Source organism: Pectinophora gossypiella, chromosome 28, assembly GCF_024362695.1.
Source record: "Pectinophora gossypiella chromosome 28, ilPecGoss1.1, whole genome shotgun sequence".
NCBI classification, from domain to species: Eukaryota; Metazoa; Arthropoda; class Insecta; order Lepidoptera; family Gelechiidae; genus Pectinophora; species Pectinophora gossypiella.
Genome location: NC_065431.1, coordinates 1273303 through 1295668, shown reverse-complemented (window position 1 = coordinate 1295668; position 22366 = coordinate 1273303). Strand labels below are relative to the sequence as shown.

The 22366-nt window shown below is 37.6% G+C and overlaps 1 protein-coding gene across 2 annotated transcripts in view; it reads left to right on the top strand.

The window, feature by feature from the left end:
- LOC126379228 (homeobox protein PKNOX2-like) overlaps positions 1-21895 on the top strand; it is a 54041-nt gene extending 32146 nt beyond the window's left edge. For both annotated transcript variants that reach the window (XM_050027919.1, XM_050027920.1), the window contains exons 5-11: positions 807-883; positions 2711-2804; positions 3700-3780; positions 6225-6370; positions 12012-12147; positions 12761-12841; positions 13757-21895. In XM_050027919.1, coding sequence (XP_049883876.1) covers positions 807-883; positions 2711-2804; positions 3700-3780; positions 6225-6370; positions 12012-12147; positions 12761-12841; positions 13757-13875 — 734 coding nt within the window. In that variant the 3' untranslated portion in view covers positions 13876-21895. The remainder of the gene's footprint in view (positions 1-806; positions 884-2710; positions 2805-3699; positions 3781-6224; positions 6371-12011; positions 12148-12760; positions 12842-13756) is intronic.
- Positions 21896-22366: the final 471 nt, after the last annotated feature.

Below are 22366 nucleotides of genomic sequence, written 5' to 3'. Positions count from 1 at the left end.
ATCATTTCATCAATCATCAAGAAAAAAAATACGTAAGACATGGCTGTATGGGCATAGTTCCCTTTGCCTTACCCTTCGGGGAAAACCAAAACAAAAAAAAAACAAACGACTCTCAGGGGCCGTTGGCGGCTCAATAATAACCCTGACACCAGGGTTGATGGCGTTGGTAATCCACCTCACAACCCACACGATACAAGTGAGAGAGAACATAACACCGTTGGATCGTCGATCCCTAGTCACACTACCAACTTGGTGCTAGCGGGGTATTATGCTCAGTTCGGTACCCCGCATGATTATACTCATACATACATAAACTCACGCCCGTAATCCCTAATGGGGTGGGCAGAGCCGCAAGTAATCAAACACAACTTGCAGCCACTGTTGATACGATGTCGTAAGCTGGATATGATGAACCTTATGGTGATAAGGTATCAGCATATCGCCCATAACATTAGTCCATCATGCTAGAGGACACAATCCCTCTGATTATCTTTCCCCCGATTATTGATTATCTTTCTTTTCTTTTGATTTTCTTTCTTTTACCCCGCATGATTATCTTTCGAATGATTCTTTTTTAACCGACAGAGGGATTGCGTCCTCTAACGTGATGGACTAATGTTATGGGCGATAGGCTGATCCCTTATCACCATAAGGTTCATCATATCCATCTTAGGACTTCGTATCAACAGTGGCTGCAAGTTGTCTTTGATTACTTGTGGCTCTGCCCACCCCATTTGGGATTACGGGCGTGAGTTTATGTATGTATGTATGTGTATTCTTTTTTATTTAATTTCTTCATATTCCAGGCGGCGTGGAGAGCAATAACAACCTGTCCGGTCCCCTGGACGACCACTCCAGCACCTCAAACTCGCCACAATATCAGGTATGAAATGTATGTTCACATTACCCGTCTCGCTCACACATCACTACATAGTATAAAACAAAGTCGCTTTTTCTGTCCATATATCCCTATGTACGGTCACGAGTACTAATATGTATACACTTTGATACCACGTCACATTAACTTTATTGACAAATTAAACCGTAAGTCTCATTAAATAAAAAAAAATAAATAAAAATAATCTTTATTTTCCCTTCACAAAGGTAACACAACCCGGGTAAGAACCCGTTATTATGTGTTTTAATTAAGGTAACACAAATTATGTAAACTTAACTAAGGTAATGATACGCACTACAGTGCCTTTGTGAGAGACTGGTGTCGATACTAGGTGTGACCCTGTGTGACAGATCACCAGGCTCCCAACCTCTTACGGAACTCCTAATTTATAACCTTAGAACTATAGAAAAGTGAAGCCAAAACAAAACATAAAGTATAAAAATTGAGTGGTACACAAAGAAGTATGTAAGGTAAATGTAAAGATTCTGTGTGCGTTTGAGTGCGTGTGTGTGTGAATGTGAGCGCGCGTCTGTATGCGCATATGTGTGTGTGTGCGCGTGTGTCTGTCAAATATGATAGTGCGACAGGGTTCTAAAGTGGGTACATGATATTGCTCGTGACTGTACGCTTAAATCTTTAAAACTACGCAACGGATTTTGATACGGTTTTTTTTAATAGATAGTGTGATTCAAGAGGAAGGTTTATATGTATAATAACATCCATTAAATAGTGGATAAATACTGTTATTTTTGAGGTTTTTAATGTGATGTCGTAAATAATTAAATTTTTTCCTCAGCATTGCACCCGAGCGAAGCCGGGGCGGGTCGCTAGTCTATTATAAAGTATTAACACGTTCACGTATGCAACGTTTATTGACGTTATCGTACACGCGCATCTGTGTGTGACGTGTGACGCCGTACGATTGAAGACTAAAGTAAGACCGAGGGGGTGAGGTAAACCTAGCTCAGCCGCTGGTGGGGAGGAATTAGCACCATTATATGCATTGTCTTCCGGTTGTCTATTTTTACGCATATTTTTTTATGTAATTAATGTACCATGGCATAATGTTACTTGTCCTATTATTAGTTACGCATAGTATTAATTTGTCATAACTTTTTAAGCATAATTTTGAAACTCATAACTACCATAAGCATAATAATTAATGACAATAATGACATATAAGCATAAGTATTATAAGCATAAAAACTATACTCCGAATAAGAAAAGTTTTGGCACAACTTTGAAAATTTCCGAAACTTACTTTTTCCTTGGCTGCATTTGGTTCATGATTGTGACTTTTTATATTTTTTGACACTATTTCATGCTGTTGGTCATCCATCATTCAGCATACTTTTCGTGTGTAAAAAGAATTATGGATACATATTTATATGCGAATAAAATTTATACCAACAAATATTAGTCCAAAAATAAGTTATACCTAACAAACCAGTATTCTTAGATGTGATTATGGGAAAGTACTATTATGCTTAAAAACGTTATGCGAAAAGGATTATGATCATTAAAATTATGACAAAACCATAAAATTCAAAAATTCAAAATTCAAAAATATTTATTTTTCAAAATTGGTTTACAAAGTTAGCGCTTTTTGAACGTCAAACATAATTAAATTACATATTATGTAACTAGCTGTAAAACTACTACCACATCGGAATCTGTAACGCTGAGGGAAACACGTGGCCAGAAAACCTCCCAGCACAGGGCCCTAGTCCTACTGTTTCATGTTTTCTTTATGCATTTTCCATAAAGTTCCATTTATGCATTTTAAGAGAATCCCTTGTCTTCCGCCCGCAGTCCCCGCCGGCGCCCCCGCTGCCGGCGCCGTCGTTCCCCGCCGTGTTCCCGCCACACGCCGACCTGCCGTACGCGGCGCCGCTGCGGGACCCACGTGAGTTATATGATTTTATAGGATTACTTTAGATTTGTGCTTAAATTGACGTATGTGTTCCATAAATTTTATGCTTATCGATTACCTGTCCCTTTCCTTTTCGGCGGATTAGAAAATGACAGGTATAACTTAAAATAAAATAAGATGGTGTTTACAGGAATTAGCACCATTGACTACTTAAATGATGAAAATGTCTGGTATTTAATGTGTTCCTCTAGTTATTTAATAACTTGTAATGTATACCTACATTGATTTAAAAGACGTGTTGCTTTTGTAGTTTCTTGTCATTTCTTCTCCTCAGCCATAACACCTTGCGAAATGACGTAACTTCAAAAATGTTACATTGACCTTCAACAAGTTTATCCATGATAATTACGTACGAATTAGCCAATATGATGTAGTATGACGAAGAGGACTTCTTGGTCTTCCCCTTCCTCTCTTTCCTTCTAGCTTTTTTTCAATTCGTCGTGTCTTATTAGGTGTCCAATCCTCTTGCCTCTTCTGTCCTCAATCATCATCACCAGCCCATTAACGTCCCCACTGCTGGGGCACGGGCCCTCCCAATGGATGGATAGGGAGATCGGGCTTTAAACCATCACGCGGGCCCAGTGCGGATTGATGGTTATTAACGACTGCCAATGCAGCCGGGACCAACGGCTTAACGTGGCTTCCGAAGCACGGAGGAGCTCGAGATGAAAACTTTTTTGTGGTCGCCCATCCTATGACCGGCCTTTGCGAAAGTTGCTTAACTTCAACAATCGCAGACCGAGCGCGTTTACCGCTGCGCCACCGAGCTCCTCCTGTCTGTCCTAAACTTCAATAATTCTCAGTATTTGTCTTTTTTCCCTTACTCTTACTAGCACTAAACTTACATCAGTATATTCCCTGTTTCCAGCGTCCTCGCTTGTGGTCCAGGGGTCGACGCCGATCGGCCAGATTGGAGCCGGGTTGTTGACTAATAATGACTCCTTTACAGGTTAGTAACTTTATTTTTGTAGTAGGCTGAGTTGGAGGCCATCTACAGGGTCCACAGGTGGCGGATAGTGGAATGGCCATCAGGTATGATGGTTAGCTGCGAATATAAAAATAAGCAGTCCCCGACCAAACAGCGACAGGATTAGCAGAACGTAGTGGGTAGCTCACTGGGACGGGCTAACCTATAAAATGCTACTTAGGTTCTATGACGATCTTGTGACGTAGCGAGTAGGCGCCGCTACTTCAAAAGCGCACCCCTGATGCCGGGCAGCAGCGGTATCAGTACTGGTTGGAGGCCGAGGAAATGGATTCTGGTAGGGCTCTAGCTAGAACATCACCGATTGAGAAATTGGTCGGTGTGCTGCGGAACGGAAGGCGATTGGGGCAACCACCGTTCTACACGCCCTATCTATGGAGTGATGGCGATTACTCCACCGACAAGAGCGCAGCTCTTAAATAAAGAGTGAGAACTTTATTTACTGAGGGTCTTTCCAGGCTACGTTCCCCAAAATCAATATAGATGGCGCTGTTCAGATTTGACGTGATAATTACCTATTTTCCCATTGCTTGGGTACATAATTCAAAAAGGCAATGTAATGGGAGGAGCATATACGGTCACGAGTATTAATATTCAATTCAATTCAAAACAATTTATTTCGGATAATACGTATACATCCATAATTTGTTAGTAACAATGCACTTACTTACTAGGTTAGTTAACAATCAAATTAAATATTAAAGTATGAAAACAATGAAACTTAATTCTATGTTAGTAGTACAACACCTATATATAACACACTATCATTATTTATCATAGGCACCAGAATCAGGCATTATTAGTGCCTTCATCCAATGCCTAACCATAGGGCAATCAACCCTATCCGTAATGCTATTCAGGAGGACGCTGCCGCTGCCCCGCACCCGCCGCACCAGTGAGGCTATTCGCTTTCGCACGATGGCATCGAAGCCATCTGTCCGTGCCTCGGCAAACATACCCGATGCACTGCAGTAGCGTGGCAACCCCAGCATCACCCTGAACGCATTATTTTATTGGACACGCAGTGCCCTGTATGCCTTCCGCGTATAGTTGGTCCACAGGCTGCATGTGTAAAATGACTGGCAATACGCCTTGAATAGCGTGATTTTAACTGGCCTTGAACATCTTGCAAACCTACGAGCCAACATATTGCATCGGACAGCCAGGGCTCTGCGTTCCCTATCCATGTCCATATCGTCCTTGAGAGTACTCGTGACCCAGTGCCCCAGGTATTTAAATTGCGAAACATTCTTAAGAGGAGTGCCTTAATGAATATGTATACACTTTGGTACCATGTCACATTAACTTTTTTGATAAATTGAACTGTAAGTCTCACTAAATGTTAAATATGTTAGTGCGACAGAGTCCTAAAGTGAGTACATTATATTGCTCATGACTGTACATACAGGGTGTTAGTGACATCGTAACGAATACTGAGGATTGGTCAGACCATGATTCTGAGTTGATATCAAGTGGAATTTTCCGTCGCAAAAGGAACAGAAAATCACACTCACACTCACACACACAAACACATACACTCACACTCACACACACACACTCACACACACACACTCACACACACACACATACACTCTAACAAATATGAACACTAATATTAAGTATGTATTTTAAATCCGAACAAGCTGTTATAACACTGGTACTGTACTGTTATCTCGCATGCACCGATCACTGCTCCTTAAGATACAGGCTAACCTAGTTTAAGGAGCAGGGTTCAAGTTTTGAAGCTTATGTTTTTAGTTTTTAATCTATTGTCCTAAGTTTGTTGTTATTATGGTCAAATAAATATTTTTATTTATATAAAATAAAAAAAAAAACACAAAAATCTTCATGGATTTTCCGACAGGAAAAAGAATCATTAAAATTTTAGTTTTTTTAAATTATTTTCAGTTCCATACTTTTGCGACGAAAAATTCCACTTGATATAAACCCAGTCATGAGCTGAATCATCCCTCAAAGTTTTCCTTACGATGTCGATTTGCATTGTTTTAAGTTTACGCGGTTATTATCATAATTAAAACACACAATAACGGGTTCTTACCGCGTTTAAAATAGGGATATGAGACTCCCGATATTTCGACACTGAGTGAGTTGAGTGTGGTGCGAGTTCAGATGGTTCCGAACATTCCGATATCAAATACATAAGCAAGCGGCAAAGAAAGAGGGTAGACAGATATGTCTGCCCGTCGAAAATTATGGATCTATGTACTCCACTCCAATTTCATCAGTCATCCCATGATCATGGCACTTGCAACAGTGTCGAAATATCGGGAGTCTCATATCCCCTTTAAACGCGATAAGAACCCGTTATTATGTGTTTTAACCCTGTATATGTCTTAGACCTAACGCTATGCTATGTTATATTCTATCCGTTAAACCTTCATCACCAGGAACAAACTCCAACAACTCGTGCTCGTCAGTGTCGGGGTCTCCGCCCCCCGAGGAGGACTGCGGCGACGACTGTGGCGGCAAGCGCGGAGTCCTACCGCGGCACGCCACCCAGGTCATGCGCGCATGGCTCTTCCAGCATCTCGTTGTAAGCACTGTTTCATTGTTTCAATAACAATAAGTAACGGCTTCCAGTGGTTGAGCGTTGGGCTCACGATCCGGAGGTCCCGGGTTCGAATCCCGGTGGGGACATATCACAAAAATGACTTTGTGATCCCTAGTTTGGTTAGGACATTACAGGCTGGTCACCTGGGGCCTGTTTAATAAAACTTACAATTGTAAATTAGAACGACAATTTGATGTTCATTGCGTAGCTAATATGAAACTGCAAAATATTCGTGATCACACACTCCGCAATGTACATCAAATTGTCATTGTAATTTACAATTGTAAGTTTTATTAAACAGGCCCCTGATTGTCCAAAAAGTAAGATGATCTGTGCTTCGGAAGGCACGTAAAGCCGTTGGTCCCGGTTACTACTTACTGATTAAGTAAGTAAGTAGTCGTTACATGAGCCATGTCAGGGGCCTCTGGCGACTCAATAGTAACCCTGACACCAGGGTTGGTGAGGTTGGTACTCCACCTCACAACCCACACGATAGATGAAGAAGATTGTTTCAATACATCATCCCCCTTTTTTTTTTGGTAACGAAGGGGAAATCCTCATGGATGCTTCGCCACCCGGGGGAGCGACGAGGTTATCTCGGACTCTTACCGACTAAAACCCCTCCGGTGGCCCTCTGCTGTGCATGTCGGGAAGCTCCGGGATCTCTGTCGAACGCACTGGTGGTTCCCTCGCACTTGCTTTAGATCCCCACCCCAACGCCATCCCAGTTTTACAGCAATGCGAGGCCATGTCGCATTGCCGTCCCTCCCGGAGACCGTGTGATGAGCGGTTCAGGCCCCCACCCTTACCACGCACGATCCCTAGTGTCCCCTTTCGGTCGCCTCTTACGACAGGCAGGGTGTACGGTCTCGAACCGCACAGAATTTACCTACGTCACGCACAACCTACTTTCAGGCTGCGTGACTATTTCACTTACTTAGTAATCTTTAGTGTAATAACTAATCTCAACGTAAGCGATACTCTACCTTAATTCTATCTTGTAAACTAAATAACTGAATAATTATCGTCTTATATTGCACTCGCATCTTTCATTAACTTACCTTGTCAACTATACAGGGTGTTAGTGACATCGTAACGAAAACTTTGAGAGATGATTCAGGCCATAATTCTAAGTTGATATCAAGTGGAATTTTCGTCGCAAAAGTATGGACCGGAAAATAATTTAAATAAGCTCTAAAATTTTCATGACTTCCCCGACAGGAAATTCCACTTGATATCGACTTAGAATCATGGTTTGAATCATCCCCTTCAGTATTCGTTACAGTGTCACTAACACCACTACCTACTTGTATGGCTACTGTATGTACTTGTATGGGGTGTAAGTGTCATCGTAACGAATACTGAGAGGGATGATTCAGCTGATTATTCTGAGTTAATATCAAGTGGAATTTTCCATCGCAAAAGTATAGAATTGAAAATAATTTAAAAAAACTAAAAAAAACATGAATTTTGCGACGGAAAATTCCACTTGATATTAACTCAGAATCATGGTCTGAATCATCCCTCTGAGTATTCGTTACGATGTCACTAACACCCTGTATTAAGAGAAGTGGGTGTTCAGACTTAAACTAAGAACGGGCTCCTACACAGGGGGTACCGTAGCCCTATTCTTACGCTCAGAACTACAGGGCGGACGTCATCCCCCTAGCATTATCCCGTTTTTCACAAGGTCCGCTTATCTAACCTGAGGAGTGCAATTCTCTCCCGTCTTCTGTATTCCGGGTGGTTTAAAGGCCAAGGTTAAGTAGTTATCTCAGGCCTCGTCAATGCCTTCGGGCAAGTCTGGGGCCAAGAGCAAACCCTTCAAAGGTAAGAAGAAACCTGAAGATTTGACAGGTCCGGTTTTTTACAGTAGCGACTGCCTGTCTGACCTTCCAACCAACCAATAAAGGTTAGGTCACATACCTCCGAAAATGCATTTCTCGGGAATGTGGGTTTCCTCCCGATGTTTTCCTTCACCGCTGAGCACGTGAGAATCATTTATTTTTTCACCGATCGGCGTGGGTTGAAAATCAGTGTTGCCCTCTGGGTAAATTTTCACTGAACCCTGGCCTTTTTTGGTGAACTGCGGCACCCATATACCTTTATGTTTTCCCACTGAATATTAATGTAATGTGTGTATATTTTCATGTTGTAAATGTATATGTGTGTCGTAGATTTTACCTAAATAAACTTTTTTATTATTATTATTATTTTTTTATGATCCAAACATGAATTCTAAAACAAATTCGTCAATCATTGGTTTAGGCCTTATTTCTCAGTTTAACTTATTTTTGAGATTTAAGGTGATTCGTTTTCCATACAAAAGTTGATGCAGTGCTACAGGAAAACGGATAGAGGAATATTGTTATAAAACCGATAAATAGTAATATTTTGGTGTATTATTTTCGCAAACTAACAAAAATTTAGGGTCCGAATACGAGAAGTACCATATTTCAGACCCTCAATTTTGATCAATTCTACATTTGTAGTGGTGCAGATTACAGTGTATTTGCTGAGCGTGTAGAGGTGTCAATGTTAGTTTGTGTGCGTGATAGTTTTTTTTTTCTAAAGGCTTTGACTACTTGACAAGTGTAATAGAATGTCAGTGACAATTTATAAAGAGATTTTGTATGAAGAGAATAAATATAAATAAAAAACTAAAAATACTACAATCTGAGAAAAGGAATATTGGAAAAATATTTTTGTAATAACGTATCTTATTTAAACATTTTTAAATAATGGGTAAATACCGTGTTTTAAAAGAGGACATATATTATAATAAAAAATCAATACATAAAATGAATTGGCTGTATGGGCATAGTTCCCTTTGCCTTACCCTTCGGGGAAAACCAAATCAAAAAAGAAGTTGTTGCATTTGCCGGCCTAAATAGTAGTCATTTATAATTAATTGTTTTTCCATCCAACATACAGATTTATTTATATTCTCTTTGCCGCGGACTTTTTGGTGGAAACGGGAACGGGAAGGTTGCTTTCTTCATTGAATAATCTAAATAATCAATACGAAGTGGTGTTTTGTGGTTAATGATCACATTAGTCGGAAAACATTCCCGATAGTATTATTAAATCGAAATATTCAATAAACAAAGTGTACCTATCTATTTTCGCTTTGCGCCAACAAGCCGCTTACTTCATTTGGGGTTCGGAGTAGGAGTCTGCTCCGAGGGTGGGGCTTAGGTTTCATCATTTCATTAATCATCATCAAGAAAAAAAACACAAGACATGGCTGTATGTTCATAGTTCCCTTTGCCTTGCCCTTTGGGAAAAAAAATAAGATAAATTTTGAAGTTCTTATGTATAATAAACAAACATCACAGACATCTTGACAGATCTAAAACTAAATAAAATCTTTTTTCTTTTTTCTATTTGACTTATTTATGAATTTTAATCAAGAAAACGTGATAATAAGTTCGACAGCAACCAGTTCAGGTCCCCGAAACAGCCCATTTCAGGCCGCGTATATATGGAAATACTACTTCAATACGTCCCAGCCTCGTCTTTTTTTAACGTCCTCGTTATAAAAAGACGTCCTAACCTGAACTAACTAACCTAACAATAAACACCACGCGTAAATATATGTCCAGAAATGCGCTGTGAGTCGTCTGGACTGGGCGCGAAAACAACATAGAATTCGATTAGGTGCTAAGTGTCCCGCATGCTATCACCAGCTGTCACTGACATACGTATGAAGTCCCGCGGATTTTATTGGAACTAAATGACAAGTCATAATAATTATATGCGGATACTGCGACATCAGCGCCGTGCTTGCGGGACGTCCTGAAGCGCTATTACATCTTTCAAACGCGATGCGACAAAGTTTGAACCTACGCAATTTAGGAAAAATCTACCTTATTATTACTGTACTGTGATCGTTATTTGTAAAATCATACAATACATATACACAATTCTTTATACACAATATAATTATTATGACATATTGTGGACTTTTCGGTATACCTACAAAAAAGGAACAATTCAACCATACGTTGTTTTGTTATATCTCAATGGGCTCAGGCAGCGTTTTCGCCGAAAGCTCCAAGTCGGCTATATTTGTAACGATAATTATGTTTGACATTCATCATCATTTTTGAACCATTTTATACAAAAAAAATACTTGTATAAATTATAAACCCTAAAGCACGCCCATGAATCACTCTACTCATTGGTGAAAACCGTATGAAAATCCGTTCAGTAGTTTTTTAGTTAGCCGCATGTTCACTGATGCGATTAATGCCTATTAGAATTTTACAAAATAAAAAATACGGAAATTACGGAAGGTACTTTAGTGCAAAGTAAATTATTGTATACTTAATTATAATATTATTGGTAAAAGTGATACTTTTTGAAAATTCCGTAACAAATAGACGGGTTCGCCAAATTCAATTGTAAAAAAAAATACAAAAAGTAAAAACAATTAAAACATGCAGTTGGGTTTGAACCGTGAACCTTAAGAATGGCGGCTACTGCTTTACCAAATGCGCCATTTAGAAGTTAGAAGTAGACTTCAAATTATGCATCTCTTTTAATAGCTAACCTAGTTCGCATGTGTGTGTGACAGCTTCGTGTTTGTACACAAATTGAAATGACACCAACTTTTGATGCAATGTTTCAATATGATATCTTCAGTAAATACTTCAAAATTGTAGCTTAACTTAAAGATAATGTATGTAAGATTTCGCCACCTAACATTTCACTGGGTCAGAACTCAACACTAAACGAATAAATGGAAAAAAATACGAAAACTGCAGAAGTAACGCCATCTACTGACGCAGCGTTACCTAGCTGACTGAAACACATCACCTTAATCAAGAAAAACGCAATAATATGTGCGTCATTTTCTTACGTTTCTCTATGACGTCACAGTTTGCTTTTTACAGTTTTTTTTTTAAATTCCATAGTTACTTCGTGTTTTGACTTTTAGAAAAAGTAAGAAATTTAAAGAAATTACTATTTTAACGTTGGCATCACAATATATCTTTGAAAACTTAATATATGTAAAAAAACATATAGGATTATTTGCAAAAAATAGCGATCGGCACATTGTTAATACCAGGAATAAAAATAAACTTGCTTTACAAGTAAGTCGATTACATAAGATTACTAAATCTTTTAAGGGGCAATGTATAGATTTACGTTTAAAATATACGTTTTTACAATAAGATTCCCATTGACATTCAGAATTTGCCTTTCAACTGCTAACAAACTTTACAAAACCTTTTTTGTCACTAACTAAATAATCACTAACTTTATAATAACCTTTTATTATAAAGTTAGTGATTATTTAGAAGATATGAATGCATGGGATTAACTGTCTGAGAATTGATATTAGGCAGCTAAATTACTCAATTGTATAACAATATTTTCTGTTATTTTTTAAAGAACGTCTAGGGTTTGTGCCGAGGTTTTTCTTGCAGCTTCTTTTCCCCGGCTATACAGGTTGTGAGAAGCTGCAGTAGTTTTAGGTGGATGAGACGTTCGATTGTCCGATCAAGTGTAACTATGTTACCTACTGAATAAAGATATTTTTGATTTTGAACTGATTTGACCTTTTTTGACCCTCAGGTCTCTAACTTATATTAACCAATATAATGTCTCCTTCCAGCACCCCTACCCCACAGAGGAGGAGAAGCGCACCCTGGCCGCGCAGACGCGGCTGACGCTGCTGCAAGTCAATAACTGGTTCATCAACGCGCGCCGCCGTATCCTGCAGCCCATGCTGGACTGTGCTGACAAGCCTGGTAAGTAGATTCTTTATTCATCATCAATTTGCCCCAAGATCGGACATTCGTTTCAAAACGGATATTTCGTCCCAAGACGGAAAATTCATCCCAAGACGGAACATTCATCCCAAGACGGAAAGTTCGTACCAGGACGGAGCATTCGTCCCGAGACGGAATATTCGTCCTAAGACGGAAAATTCGTCCCAAGACGGAAAATACGTTCCAAAACGGAAAATTTATCCCAAGATAAGATTCGTCCCACGACGGATAATGCGTCCCAAGATAAGGTTCGCCCCACGACGGATAATGCAATCCAAGGTGGAAAATTCGTCCCAAGACGAAAAATTAGTCCCACGACGGATTATTCGTCCCAAGGCGGATAATTCGTCCCAAAATGGAAAATTCCGAAACGTCTAGGCAGGTACACGACATGTCTAGGCAGGTAAGCAATGATTTTAATTTTTCCAAGTGTATACGAGTATGGAAATAGTATTTATATTTTATCGTCTTAACAAACAAACCCTGTGGTGGATGCGTCGTCTCATTGTTTTTAAATTATTGTTACCTAATTATTCTTTGATCTTTTAAATAAAATAACGTTATTAATTATTTTTTTCCCTCTTTATTGCAGGTGGTAAGAAGAGCAAAAACGGCTCGTCGATAAGCAAGCGGTATTGGCCTGACGCTCTTACCAACCCGCAGTTCACAGCTGGTAAATTAATACATTCATTTGTTCATTTGTTTTTAATGCCGTTCGGATACACGTGCAGTAGTATCCTATATTGTAATAGTATTTTATGCAACAGTTGTATAAGAAGGGTCAAAAAATGCGAGTGGCGTGAGTTGCGATGTGAGCCTTGGCGAACATCGCAATAAGAGACGCCACGAGCATTTTTTGACCTAGTTATACAACGTTGCATACAATACTTTTTCTACGACGACGTAATTTTAAACGAAACACAAAAATTTTCCAATTTATTTACCAACGCGCGGGAAAATGGCGGCAAATGTATACTTTTTTCTAAAAAAAAAGCATTGTTGTTGTTTTTTTTTGACCTGGAAACTGGCACCTTTACTTTGTTTGGTGCCATAGATATACTATAAAAAAAAAGTATACATTTGCCGCCATTTTCCCGCGCGTTGGAAAATAAATTGGAAAATTTTTATGTTTCGTTTAAAATTACGTCGTCGTAGAAAAAGTATTGTATGCAACGTTGTATAACTAGGTCAAAAAATGCTCGTGGCGTCTCTTATTGCGATGTTCGCCAAGGCTCACATCGCAACTCACGCCACTCGCATTTTTTGACCCTTCTTATACAACTGTTGCATAAAATACTATTATTTATATATTTATAATCACCATAATAACACACATAACTTCCGTGGTCACGAACTGTAGATCCGGTTTCGATTTCCGATGGGGAAATTGCGGAAATCACTTTGTGAGACTGTCCTTTGTTTGGTAAAGACTTGTAGGCTTGAATCACCTGATTGTCTGAAAAAGTAAGATGATTCCGTGCTTCGGATGGCACGTTAAGCCGTGCAAACCCCCAACAACCTGCGGTGGAGCAGCGTGGTCTAGTATGCTCCAGATCCCCTCGTGTGTACAAAGCCCTCTCTGTTGCAGGCCTCCTCTCCTCCTCAGAGGATGAGGACCAGGAGGGCGACCCCTCCGGCGACGAGCACGACCCTCAGGAGGACCAGCCCTCAGAGCACTTCCCTCCCATACAACAGAGTATGCATTAGGGTGGTAATTGGTACGGTATATATGAACATTTTGGTTTTACAAGCAATCTGATTTTAAACCGACTTCAAAAAAGAAGGTTATCAACGTCTAGAGCTAAATAGGTCGAAAACTACATACTCCGAGTTACATACTCCGGGCACTATACAACAATGTCATGCTTAGTGTGTGCCTGACGCCTAAGTGTAAGCGAGATAGATAATCCACGCGCGTTCGTTTCACTCATTGGTGGCTTCCGGCCATTTAAGATGTCAATTTGCAGACAAAACATAATTTTTATTTAGTGTGACAGCACTAAAAATAGGCTTAGGGGGCATGTCGCCCACATAATAACAGGTCTGTGGGCCAGTTTACACTTCATATTTTTTGTAGTCCAAACTAAAATTTTGTAACAGAATACCGCTTCCTTCTTTGGTCGAAGTAAACTCAGTGAAGTGTTTCAGGCGAGTTGACTACAAAAAAAATATAAAAGGGGACAACTCGCCCGCAGGGTTATATAAAGTGGCTGATTTGCCACCTACACTTAATAACTCTTACAAATAAAAAATAAACCAGGGGTAAACGTGGGTTTTAAGTATTTGACAGCCACGAAAAACTGAATCCAATTATCATACAATTCGACTGAGCTTTGCTTGGCTGTCAAATACTTGAACCCACGTTCATCCCTGGTTTATTTTTTATTTGCAAGGTGGTGGAATAGTACCGTCCTTCACTTACTACGAGTGCGAGACAGAGATAAAACTAGTTTTAGAACTAATCCCAATGCTGGGCAAAGGCCTCTCTTTCCTCAGCCATCTGTCAAACTAAAAATGCACTAATTTCTAATTTTAAGATCGCTTGTAGAACCAAAATTGTGAAAAGTAAATGTTGAAAACACTTTTGAATTTTAAATACAATATTATCGTTTTCGAAATCATCTCAAAACGTATCAATGAGTGACTTTACAGGCTACGTTCACCAAAAACAATGTAGATGGCGTTGTGCAGCTTTAAAGTGATAATTACCTACTTTCTCATTATTCGGGTACATAATTATTCCAAAATACAAAGTAAAGGCAGAAGCATATATAAAAATAATTGTTGCTTGATATTTGAATTACAACATGTATATAATTAAGTTGCTACCTTCTTCTTTGCGAGTCGATGGCGATCGATACTAAATTTTTGCTGACCAATAATTGGCCACGCTTACGGCATTGTCAGTGGCTTCGTAAAGGTCTTTAATAGTGCAGGTGTTAGGGCACTTAGGACAGCACAAAAGGTGAGCCATAGTTTGTGGTGATACTCCACACTCGCAATCATCGCAACCATCAACCAGATATCCCCACCTGCAAAGATTATCCTTGCAGCGGCCAACCTGTTGCTACCTATATTGCTTCTCTTTATTTTGATCAGAATAAAATGGGTGGAAGATGTAATTGTGCCTGGGTGTAATAACAAGGGTCATCATTTACACCCAAAAACAAAGAAAAAAATGTGCGAGATGTTCCTTCGTTTAACTTCGGTTAAACGAAGGAACATCTTTACAGCGCCATTTATATGGTTTTTGAGGAACGTAACCTGAAAAGATTGAAATTATGCATTATAGTCTGAGTACCATGACAAATCCCATGTCACAAATAAAAAAAATAAAAGACATATACGTTTGGTATACTCTAATTTTAAGCAATTTTTAGCTAAAAAAGTACTGAAATTGTTGCCTGGGTTTTAGAGAAGCTTCTACATTCCCGTTTTTTAGTTGTGGCATAGATTAAGGAATAATGCCACGTATAGTATACGGCAACTCTCCGCTCCCCACCTATATAATAAAACCAGGTATGCTCAAAAGTGACAGCTAACATTTCAAGGTTAGCCCAGCTGACGTCATCTCACCCTCCGTTGCCATTTTGTAAAAAAAAAATTACCAACGACTAATGTTTTTTGACGTTTTTAACTTTTAGTAAAAGATTTACTTACAGTTTTAATATTTTCATTAAAATCTTAGTCAAATTTTATCGCCGGTGAAAAAAAAACTGGCCGCCATACAAATTTTCGTTTTTCCAGAAAATGTCTCAGAGGTAAAAATGATGTATAGGGGTGTGATCGGAACGTCATCTTTGAAAACTGCTCCGCATCAGGGGGCACCCTACGGCCTGGCAAACATATACACCTGGAACGTTTTGGTTTTCATGAGACCTATTAAAATCTTGGTCGAATACAATTGCCGGTAAAAAAAAACAATATGGCCGCCATACAAAGTTTCGAACTAATACAGGACACGCGAGCTGCTTGCAGCGAGCGAACCACGCGGCATCTAGTTTTCTTATATATATGTAATAGTAATTAAATACATTAGTCAGTAATTCACTTAATTTTCAACAATAAAATGTACGTCCTTGGAATGTTGGAGATACCAATCTATTGGTAACACAGTGGTAACACTTACGTCATCAAACGTCTAGCAATGGCGGGTTTTCGTACGAGTGAGCATCAAAAATGACAGAAGCCATACTTCAAAAATGGAATTGAAAAAAAATACGAGTGAGCATACCTTGTTTTATTATACCATGGTCTATGGATACGGCTTTTTGGCGGGAGACGGGAACGGGACAGTTGCTTTCTTCATTGAATAATCTAAATAATTAATACGAAGTGGTGTTTTGTGGTTAATGATCGCATTAAGTTAGTCGGAAGACATTCGCGAGTGTTATTATATTGGAGTATTCAATAAACAAAGTGTATCTGCCTATTTTCGCTTCGTGTCAGGAAGCCGCTTCATAACTCAAAAGTTTATGCGGACTTTTGAGTTAATTCGTTCGGGGTTCGGAGTAGGAGTCTACTCCGAGGGTGGGGGCTTAGGTTTCATCATCATCACCTTTCATCATTTCATTAATCATCAAGAAAAAAAATACGTCAGACATGGCTGTATGGGCATAGTTCCCTTTGCCTTACCCTTCGGGGAAAACCAAAACAAAAAAAAAAATGGTCTATGGATACCATGTTTTTTTAACTATCTATTGTAGGCAAAGGCAGGTACTATTCGCCAGTGCTCTCAAACTATTCAGCCAGGCAATATTTCAGTACTTAGCACGTAGGATAAGACCATGTATACGTAAACCATACCTCACTATTAAGTATAAAATTGAAAAACTTAAAAATAATCCATCTATTTAGTTATAATAGGTTGTATTTCCTTGCAAAGGGTAGATGAATAAACACGATTTTTAGGTTAGAAATTTTCGAGTCGTGGCCATTTTCAATTGTTTCTTTTTAATTTTGTCGGCAAAGGCCTTACGCAATAGAGCCTTGTTTGATGTAACGCGGTTTTTAATGTAGTTTTTTTTTTATTGGTTTTACTTTAAATTAAAGGTTTTGGTGATTTATATTTTTGTATTTATGTAGGCAAAAGATTGTTAAATGGGTTTTTTATCGATTGTTTTTTTTTTAACTACTACGTCGAGACTACTACTTTAGACTACTTTACTGCCCATCCTGGGCAGTAAAAATAGAGCTGACTTTAGAAAAGTCAAGTACATAATTCGTTGTTGTATTTGTAATAGAGAAGTCGTGTTTATTCAACTAAGCCTCATTTTTGAAAATCATAAAATTATAAAATCTTATTTTTCAAGAACCGGACATTTTGATCATTACATTTTTTCCGCTTTTTATTTTCGTAACAAGCGTTCGTCAATTTTTATACACCGGGTTGTGAATAAAAAAGTTTTTTTTTTGTCTTGACTTCCATTTAGCCGACTGAATGAAATAGACTTAAGGATATTTTCACAAACCACGAAAAAACTATAGAAAACCGTCCACAAGAAAAATTGTATTTATTTAAATTGTAAAAAAAATAAGTTTTAAATAATATACTCACTGTGTATAATTATGTTTATTTTTTTTAAGGCAGCCATATTAGAATTTTACTATCGTAAGTGATACGGCGTTTTTATTTTACATTGGGAAAAGGCTGTTAAAAAAAATTGCGCTTTTTTTCGTATTAGAAGGTAGGAATTTGCAAAAGTATTTGTTTCTGAAATTCCCAGTGTTAAAATTAATCCGCTGTGTAATTTTAAATACGATTATACGACCTAAATATACGATCCAAGTAAATTGTATACTCAAAAAAAAAATGATTCAAAACTGTATACGTCAGATGTATTAAAAAGTAATCAATTTTTTTTAATGTTTAGGTGTAAATTTTTTGACATTTGAATGAATGATGCTATCAGTATTGCGTGAGATATCGACTTATTGATAATGAAAAATTTAATTAAAATTAACATTTTGAGTGGTAACATCATAAGCATGCAGAGTAAGTACCTAATTATTACAATTTAAATCAACTAATCGCGGTGGTTAAAAGAGTCACATTGTTGCTTCGATGAGGATTTTTTAACCCCCTGAAATGAGAAAATGCGTATATAAAAATCTAAGCATAATTTAAAGTTATTTTTTCATATAATAAGTCGAGAATCCACGTCAAATTATGTAGAATAGCTTGACGTAACTGTAAAGTGCTTGGTTGACCACGTTGGCTAAAAATAAGAAATAAATAGGTATAAAACTCAGTATTTAAATTCTTATGCAATAATTGTCAGTATTCCATTCTATTTTAGCTAATGTGGTTACAATTTGGCGGGGTTTGAAAATGGCGACTATTACGTAAAAATTAAAAAATAAAATGCTTAATGGCGACTGACATGTAAAATTAAAATGGCGTCTGTATTGTAAAAAAAAATCTGACATTAAGTCTTATTTATATACCAACATACGTAATTTTAGTATTTAGAATCATTTGTCTTGTTTCACTTCGTGTTAAAATGAATATCATGCGTCATTTGTAAAAAAACAGTCTCGTAAACCAAAAAATCATGATATGTAATTCGCCATTTTTAAGTCCGCCATATTATATCGGAGGTCAGTGATTTCGTCTGTTATACGAGGCAACGGATATACGTAATTCGGATTGATGAAAAAAAAAAGATTTTTTATAATTATTAAATAATAAATATAACTGTACGTATACCTTAGTAGTAATAAATTGTAATTTTAAAACGAATATTTAACACTATTATTCGATTGTATTGAAATTGTAAAAAAAAAAAATTATCATGAAAAAAAAAGATTTTATAGTTCTATTGTCTAAGATAGTCTTCCATGAACTATAAAACATAAATCAATATTTCAAAATTGCATAAAAAAACGAATCGAATTGAATGAATCGAACCTTACTTTTTCCGAGTTAATATTCCGTAATGACAAAAAAAATGCTTTATTAAAAGTTACAAATTCATACAGTCATACTTTAACAATATACAGGGTGTAAGAGACATTGTGCCGAAAACTGAAAGAGAGATGATTCAGACAGTGATTCTGATTTAACATCAAGTGGAATTTTCCGTCGCAAAACTCACGAAAATTTTAGTGTTTTTTAAATTATTTTAATTTTCATACATTTGCGACGTCAAATCATCCCTTAGTTTTCGATACTGTGTCACTAACACCCTGTATTTATTATTATTATCTTAGTTGTTAAAAAATAATCACCCGCCCCTCACTGTTATTGGAAAGTTGCCCATAACGGTCGCCATATTACCGCGCTAAATAGCAATGGCCAACCTTTTTCCCACGAACGAACCGGAACAGGGGGCATTTATAAAAAAATAAAAATAACAAAAGTGTTTATTTCTTGTTTTAAGCAACATAAACTTATGAGGCAACCCCAGGAAGCAAGGTTAATGCTTGGGTTGGGGATTTTTTATATTTATAATGGTGCTAATTCCTGTAAATACCATCTAATTTTATTTTAAGTTATATCTGTCATTTTCTTATCCGCCGAAAAGGAAAGGGACGGGTAATCGACAAGCATAAAATTTATGGAACACACGTCAATTTTAAGCACAAATCTAAACCAACCATCTAAAAATTTTACATCCGTCAATAACCCGACACAGTTAAGTAGACAGCACGTCAAACGGATTGCATACCAGCGACGTACCTTTTTGATTCGCCCGGGTTATTCATTCATTTACTCATTCTTCCTAAAATTAAGAGCTGTGAATCATCCGTCCCTTTCCTTTTCGACGGATATGAAAATGACGGATATAACTTAAAATAAAATTAGGCGGTGTCTGCAGGAATCGGGGCCATTATATATGTTATTATTTATATATTTTAAAATGTTTAATTAATCTTTACATTTATATAGACAAAAATCGAATTCAATACAATCGAACAGAAGTGGGTTGGAATAAAAATGCCAATATTTTTTACTATGTCATAGGGCTTGTTATAATTATTGTTTTAATATGTATAAGATGTTTATTTTGGTATCTTGGACATTTAAAATTAAAAAAAAAAAACAAAAAAACATACATACTAACATAAACAGCCTATAAATGTCCCACTGCTGGGCACAGGCCTCCCCTCAATCAACTAGGAGGTATGGAGTATTCTCCACCGCGCTGCTCCACTGCGGGTTGGTAGCGGTGTCTTTACGGCTAATAGCCTCCACCAATGTCTTCACATACATGACATGAAATAAATGTGAATCGCGGTCACTCAGTTCATCTTGCGATGGTAGTACCTATTCCTAGGCCAGTTGGGTATATAGTATGAGCTTACGTATTGTTATAATTATAAAAGTTAATCATCATCATCAGTACGACGCCTACTGCTGGGCATAGGCCTCCCCCAAGGATCTCCACGACGATCGGTCCTGCGCTGCCCGCATCCGGCGGCTTCCTGCGACCTTCACCAGATCGTCGGTCCACCTTGTAGCGGCCTATCTACTGAGCGTCGTCCGACACGTGGTCGCCATTCGAGAACCTTTCCGCCCACATAACAGTTAAAGCCACGTCTGTTTCCCAATGAGCAGACTATGAAATACCATTTAGTCGCGGCGACTTGTGATTTACTTCAACAAAATCTCGATGTCCTCCAATTAATTTCACTCTTGGTAATAATTCAGACCATATTTTTTGTCCTGGATTGAAATTAGACTATCTATTGCAAGGCTTTTTGGCGGGAACGGGACGGTTGCTTTCTTCATTGAATAATCTGAACAATTAATACGAAGTGCTGTTTTGTGATTAATGATCGCATTAAGTTAGTCGGAAAACATTCGCGATAGTGTTATTATATCTGATTCAATAAACAAAGTGTACCTATCTATTTTCGCTTCGTGCCAACAAGCCGCTTTATAACTCGAAAGTTTATGCGGACTTTTGAGTTAATTCGTTTGGGGTTCGGAGTAGGAGTCTGCGCCGAGGGTGGAGGTTTAGGTTTCATCATTCATCGTCATCACTTTTCATCGTTTCATTAATCGTCATCAAGAAAACAAATACATAAGACATGGCTGTATGGGCATCGTTCCCTTTGCCTTGCCCTTCGGGGAAAACCAAAACAAATTGTTTCGTCTTATTATGTTCAATAGCAAAGTTTCAGTTAAAAAAGTCCAATGTATAGAACTAAACATCTTGTACTTATTGTAATTTTTTTTATCATTCTAAGACACGAAAAAATTAAAGAATAGTGAAAATGTCCAGTTTCTAGTATACTATAGAATTAACAGTCTGTGCTTCATTATAACATAAGGTTATGTTTGTTTGTACTGAAAATACATGCAAAATATAAAAAAACAATATTGCTGTATCATACTTTTTTTAATATTTGTAAAAAAACAATTTTTTGAGTCTGGATAAAGATGTTTAAAAAAATAATTAAAAGCCAGACCAAAAATATAAAAAAAAACGTTTCGCCCTAATGTGGGTATTATTAAGAACCTTTTTTGACACCCTACAGAATAAAAATGTGTAATAGCGCCATCGCGTTAGTTGTTTTTTTTTAATATTTTCTGGCTCGGTTTTACAGTGAAAATTGTTATTTTTGTGTTGAATTCGTATTATTTGTGGATTTTGGCCTGGTTTCACAGGCCATTAAGAATGTAATTTCAGTACAAACGGACAATTTCAACTTGGATATACAATACGTATAATACGGCATAATATTTTGCTAGTCAAATAAAATACTTTAGGCTCAATAATTTCCATGTTTTATTTAATTTTTTCCTACTGATTGTTTTCTTTTCTTTTATAAAAAGAAATAAAAAAAAGAATTATCTGTCCATGTATGTACAAGTCCAGAACAAAAAAGATAAGTAATTAAAATCTCAGTCGATTTAATTTATTTCTTTTTCAATCGATTAAAAATCTTTTGATTAAGAATTTGACCAGCAAACCGCTCGAATATGTGTAATCGAGTACTAGGAGAGCATACATCGTTAGAAGTGTTGTTTAATTTGGCAGTACGGCCTCATGACCTTAGCCTGTTCTTAAATGGGCGAAGAAAAAAAACAAATGTCAAAGAAACAGTGGACGAGTCCATTTTTCACAACAGGACAGAGAGATAGCATAAACCCTAGTACGAAAGAGACGTGTATTGTTCTGACGGCTGCTGCTGTCAAGTTGACAAGTAACCAAATGTTGAACTACCCGCAATATTTTAACTTTCTCAT